Below are 6,514 nucleotides of genomic sequence, written 5' to 3'. Positions count from 1 at the left end.
CTTAACCACGTCATAGATAAACACGGAGAATACCATGTGGAACTTGACATCAGATGTTAGGGATTGTAAGAGATCTTATATTGTATATATGTAGCTAGTAGCATCGGATAGATACACGAAAACCTGTTGTTCGACCAATCACTCGTGGAAAGAGAGGTCGATCACTTCTATTTGTATATGTTCATGACGATCTTGTGTACTTAATGGTTTCCTTCATTTGCTTACTAGCTAGCGTGTCGAGTCCTCTCTATATGTAGAGTACGTAGCGTCGACCAAACACGGAGATAAGAGAGGACACTTCTCTCTATTATCTAGCTAACACAATATATGAAACCCCTAAATTAACCCTACAAAATCCCCAAAACCCCCAACCCCCCCCCCCTTTAAAAAAATATAAACCCCAGCCCCTGAACTGCTGACGCATGGATGCCTTTTAGTCCCGGTTGGTGCTACCAACCGGGACAAAAGGCCCTCCTGCCTGGACAAGCCGTAGCGGCCACGTGGAGCCCCATATGTCCTGGTTCGTAGAAGAACCGGGACTAAAGGTATTGGGATTTAGTACCGACCCTTTTGGCTTTAGTACCGACCCTTTAGTCCCGGTTCCGGAACCGGGACAAATGGGCCTTATGAACCGGGACAAATGGGCCTTTTCTACTAGTGGGGGTGGGCTGCCTGCCTCATCAATTGACCAATCAAATTAACTCTGTAAAACCCTGTAACTTGTTTGTACGTCTAGCATTACTGCTCCAGTACTTATGGTCGTGGTACTCCAAGGAATTCATATCGGAGTACCAAACAATTGCATCCCTCTGATTAGAGTAAATGGAGAGTTCATATTAATTTATGTGTACCGTAAAAGAGCTCGAGGAAAAACTCTCTATTGGCACAACCCAAATGGCATTCAATCAGAATCTGATACCACGTTGCTCTTATGGGGCGCTAGACGACGGTGACGGTGTGCTGATATGCAGCTGTACGGACCTCTAACATGGCTCACCAATGATGAAGCTATTGTCATTGAATGAATCGGACCGGGGCAACACCCTAGGTACGCCATCGAACTCCAGATTGGAACCCCCACACGACCACGAAGACAGAGGAGGAAACCATACCTAACAGCCATTAACCACGCCCAACACACAATATGTATTCCAAATGCCGTCGATCCAGACCATAATATGCGTCCGCTCCTTACTACCTCCCAAGCTCCACGCCATCACCGGAGAAAATGCCGTCGCAACAGTGGAGCCCGAGGAGACAAATCCACCACAAGGTTGATGCTGCTGCCATGACATCCCTGCTTGAACAAATTTGTTCCCAAATCCATCACCAACCATAGAGACGATCCCCTCTTCGGGGAAGAATCTAGATCATCTTTATTTAGAGTCGCCATCGCCGCCACCGAAGCCAAGACCACAGCGAAGGACCATGGCAGCCCGCTGTCCACCGAGAGATCGATCGTGACAGAATCTGTCGATCATCGAGCTGGAAACCTGGACGCAGCTAGACAATAGAGAATACTGCGTTCCCAGCTCTGATAGTGAAGGTTGTTGAAATATATTATCCACCTCTCTTCATCAGTTCAGACAACATGAATTTAATAAGGTATCCAAGCTAAAAGGTCTTGAGTTTAAGACCCTACCAACACAGTATTAAAAAAAGAAAAAGTTTCAGAGGCTTACATCGGTCCCACGTCTATAGACAATATAAGCCTAGACGTGAGGGGGGGGGGGGGGGGCGGTGTTGAAATATATTACCTACCTCTCTTCATCAGTTCCTACTTTTGAAGCAAGACATCCCTCACGATAGCGAACTTGAAGACGAAGTTGTTTCGACATCTACTTTATCCCAAGTGCAATAATACTCCAAGTATGGGTTTTCGAATTCATTCCTCGCTGATCGCGCGTCATCTTCAGTTCACGATTGAGGCTCAGATGGAGACTGATGAGATAAAGGCTCTGGCTAAGGTTGACATCCAGGCTCTGGAAAAGCGATAAGAGATACTTTCTGTGTGGAGTATGAATTCAATAAAAATAAATTACACACTCAAGATAAATAGAGAATACATGCTCTAGGGAATTTATTTGTATGTAATACTGTATATGGCAATGACATAGCGCAGTGCCATGCATTGCAAAGAGCGTACATACAACAACAACAGCAAACGTACGTACACACAAACCAAGTCCAACAACGGACGGACGTAAACAAACACAGCACCCATGCATGCCCGCGCCCTACGCAGTTATACGGACTGTTATTATCTTTTCACAGCTATTACGTAGTTAAGCAGCGGTGGCGGCGGCGGGTGCAACCGGAGCCCAGAGGACGCTGTCCCTGGGGATGAAGTGGCAAGCCGGAGCATCCCCTGGCTTGGCGTGTCCAGGCATCTTCATGGGGTCGAACTCAGACGTGTCGAGGTGGCACACGGCAAGCAGCACCATCCTCGATGTGAGGTCCTCGCTCTCGAGCGTCACCTCGTACGTCCTGGTAGGGTTCACCGCGTGGCACATGAACACCACGAAGGGGAAGCTCATCCCGTGGCATGTCATGGTCTTGCTCGACTCTGTGGCCCTCCGCGCCGCCACCACCTTATACTTCCTGCTCGACGTGACACCCTCTGCAGGCACGTCTGGGGAGGAGAAAGCGCGGAGGCCACGAGTGTTGCCTCCAGTGAGCACGGACGCGGCGAACTCTACCATTGACTCCACGGAGGTAGCGCATGTCTTCTTCTCGCCCTTGACTAGGCTGGGGCGCTCGCACAGATCCAGCATCACCCACACGTCGTCGGCCATGGCGCTGGACACCGGTGCGAACATCGCCAGGATATCAGTGAAGTTCTCCGTGGACATGGGTATGGTGTTGGCGACGTCACGTTGCAGCAAGGGAGCGCCTGATGTAGCTGATGGTTGGATGTAGGGTGTGATCGTGGATCCCGGTTTAAGGGATTCTTCGAAGAAGATGATGTTTGACACAGTAGATTCTCCATGGATATGGCTTCCTCCTTGGTGCCCATCATCTTCTGCCAAATTAGGAGCCAATATATATATATATATTTATTAGAGGTTGATTTACCATAAATGCAACAATTTCTAAATTATGGGTTGACTCACACTCATCTTCACTAGTTCCAGGACCTATATCTTGCATACAATTATGTATTGTATGCGCACATGATATCAATAACTCGATGGTAGCGACTACTCCGTCCCGTAATGTAAGAGCGTTTTTGACATTAACACTCTTATATTATGGGACAGAGGGAGTATTTAATTGGGAATAAAGGAACATACCTTGCATGCCTGACTCGCGGGCACCGTCATCCTTGGCTTGTGGACCCCGAAATTGATTCTTCTCTTCATAGACTTGTTTGACCGGTTCCATTACCAAATGTTTCGCCATCTTCTCATTGCTGTTTTGTACTTGGCCCCATCCATAAAACCAAATTTGATTCTTCTTATCGTATATTTTTCTGACCGGTTCCCTTACTAATTCTTTTCTTGTCTTCTTGTCGCTAATGTTTAGTTGGCCCCATCCATAAAACCAAACTTGTTTTTTCTTGTCGTGGATATTTTTCACCTGCTCCCTTACCAAACCTCTCATGTTCTTCTCATTTTTGATTTTTTGTGGGCCCCATCCATAAAACCAAATTTGATTCTTCTTATCGTAGATTTTTCTGATTGGTTCCCTTACTAATTCATTTCTTGTCTTCTCGTCGCTAATTTTTAGTGGGCCCCACCCATAAAACCAAACTTCTTTCTTCTTGTCGTAGATATCTTTCACCGGCTCCCTTACTAAACCTTTAATGGTCTTCTCGTTGTTGATTTTCTGTGGGCCCCATCCATAAAACCAAATTTGATTCTTCTGGTTGTCGGTTTCTGTTCTTGCATTTGCATCAATGGTAGGATGTAGACCATTTTTTCGTGATTTGAGAAGGGATGCCCCAACGTATTTCTCTCCGGTCCATTTATTTGGTGTGTGGATGTTGTTGGTGTCTTGTTTGCCCATGTGATCATCATGACCTGTAAACATGCACACAACTGTCTAAGTTAACTATATATCATTTTTCAAGTGACTATATACTTGGTTTTGATCAAGTCTCCTTGTAAAATGGTTATGATGTTCTCTTAGTAAAACAATAAATGCTCTCTATGTGCACTATGTTTTCTTCTCAAACACTTTCACACGGTTTTCTGAAATCTTGTTTCCAGACCAGATGGAAAATACTTGTTAAATCTGCTGAATCACTATGATTCTTATCATTTATATGCCACCTTGTTTGCTAAATACGTTTTCTGCTTGATACAACAAGAAAGAAAGAAATTCTGACGCCATCCATCTGCATTATTTATGGCTCGGACCAAATGTATAATTTGATTATATATTTAATAGTTATGTAAGTGTGATAGCTTTTAAATCTAGTCCGATACGACCGATATATCAGTTTTGTGTCTCTACCGAAATAAACATAACATATCATTTTGTCCATATCATTTTCAGACATATCATCTGATATGGCTGATATCTGACCCAATATGGCCACTGATATAGACCGGTACATCAATGAATACAATTATTTATCGGAAAGCAATTGTTTTATTGTATTTACAACTTCATCATATTATCGAAGTTATGCATAACGTTTTGTAGGAACACATATATAACGTATTATTTTTACTCTTAGAGTGAGGATTTTGTGAATATGTCTTAAATAATTTCTTAAGTAACAGGTTCTTAAACTAATAATGAAAATTTGTTATGCTAGAACAGTCACAACATAAATTTGTTCTTGCATAAAGTGTTTTTTGCACAAGAAAATTGAAAAGAAATCTAGATATATTTTCTCCGATATATATACATATCGTCCAATATATCACCCGATATATGACATCTGATATGTTCAGGCCAAAATGATACAAACCCGATATGCGATATTTTGAAGTAACCTTTGTGTGTGTGTGTGTGTGTGTGTGTGTGTGTGTGTGTGTGTGCGTGCGTGGGTGTGTGTGTGTGTGTGTGTGTGTGTGTGTGTGTGTGTGTGTGTGTGTGAGAGAGAGAGAGAGAGAGAGAGAGAGAGAGAGAGAGAGAGAGAGAGAGAGAGAGAGAGACCGGTAGATGTGAGAAGGAGCTCAAGTATGGCAAGTGGCATGGGAGAGTTGGGAACCATTGTTTGCCAATACTCAGTAAGCGCAGTTTCCGAACTTGAGATTACTATCCCTTCAGCACTCGCCAAATTTGTGTGATGACCTCCCCAAACTGCCATTACCTGTATATAACCAATATCATCATCCTGAGACATGCATATAAAAAAAAGCTTAGTTTCATGTAGATGCAGAGTTTCACATGCCAATTTTCTCATTCATAAAGATGGTTTAAAAGAATATCTGCATCGCTTTCCTCGTAATTCATGAATTAGAAGTACTTTTGCTTCGTTTTTCGTTGAAAAGAAAAGGCATTTTGCATTCATGCTATATACAAACGACCTATTTTATAGAGTATACACAATAGCATGGCCACATAAGTGCATCCATAAACTAAATTGGTGCCTGAATGCTAGCTAGCATATGTACGCATGAATGGATGGCGAATTTCCCACGATCAAGAGGTGTCTATGCAACTCACCAAAAGGAACGAGGAGAGGAGTGACATCATGGCCATCATATGGCTTTGTGTCTAAGGTCCTGGCTGCTTCCTTATTGCCATCGGGGGATTGCCATCGTATTTATAGGCCTATGTGGAGAGGTGGGGGCAGGGAGGAGAAGAAGAGCTGTTGGGAGACGATGATTAAATTTCTTCCTAGGACAGTTGAGAGTTCACTACCGGAATCGACGTTTGTACCAACTTTGGCAATCTTACACTATTGAAAAAGGGCTTATAAGTGAACCCAATAAGTGGCTGGCCAGACGGGGCACCGGCCACATCTATTTTTTTAAACAAGAAGTGGCAGGTAGCAGAACCAGCCCGCCATAGCTAATAGACTAACTGTGGCGGGCAGAACACGTGACCCGCCACAGGTAAATTCACTTGGGCATGACTTGTTTGCGTAACTCACCGGTGACGGGCTCTACCTAGGACCCGCCAGAGGTAGATGACCAAGCAGTGGCGGGCAGAACCTTGCAACCGCCACTAGTTATTCTTGCTAGATGTCTAGTTCTGTCAGAACATAGCTGTGGCGGTTGCTTGTTGCCCCTCATCCCAGCATGAACACATTTTATCAAACCAAGCGCACCCCGTCGTCCCCCTCACTTCACTCACTCGCCCACTAACTCTCCACAATGGAACTCGCTCTTGGTGCCGGCGTCGCCTCTGCCTCGCCGTCCTCTTTGCCGGCCCTGTAGGCTCCGCTGTCCTCTTGGCCACCCCTGTCGGCCCTGCCATCCTGTTCGCCGCACCCGTCATCCTCTTCATCGCCCCCGTCCGCCCTGCCGTCGCCGTCGCCATGGGATCTGGTACGATCTCGTCGCCCCTGCCATCACCAACACCCACGGCCATGGCCACCACCAACACCCACGGA

At 45.1% G+C, this 6,514-nt stretch overlaps 1 protein-coding gene across 2 annotated transcripts; it reads right to left on the bottom strand.

Moving 5' to 3' along the window:
• Positions 1–2,054: 2,054 nt before the first annotated feature.
• On the bottom strand, positions 2,055–5,705 carry LOC123163737 (BURP domain-containing protein 9). Of its 2 annotated transcripts, none has more exons than XM_044581093.1 (4): positions 5,623–5,705; positions 5,110–5,266; positions 3,294–4,022; positions 2,055–3,022 (listed from the first exon to the last, which is right to left on the bottom strand). In XM_044581093.1, the coding sequence occupies exons 1-4, from the start codon at positions 5,659–5,661 to the stop codon at positions 2,286–2,288; spliced, it is 1,662 nt and encodes a 553-aa protein (XP_044437028.1). In that variant the 5' UTR covers positions 5,662–5,705; the 3' UTR covers positions 2,055–2,285. The 2 variants fall into 2 exon arrangements, with proteins under 2 accessions (XP_044437028.1, XP_044437027.1); XM_044581092.1 differs by having other exon boundaries at positions 5,110–5,290; positions 5,623–5,697.
• Between the last annotated feature and the right edge of the window lie 809 nt (positions 5,706–6,514).

The sequence above is a fragment of the Triticum aestivum genome, chromosome 7D (assembly GCF_018294505.1).
Source record: "Triticum aestivum cultivar Chinese Spring chromosome 7D, IWGSC CS RefSeq v2.1, whole genome shotgun sequence".
In the NCBI taxonomy this organism is placed as follows: domain Eukaryota; kingdom Viridiplantae; phylum Streptophyta; class Magnoliopsida; order Poales; family Poaceae; genus Triticum; species Triticum aestivum.
This window is presented reverse-complemented; position numbering and strand designations above follow the sequence as displayed.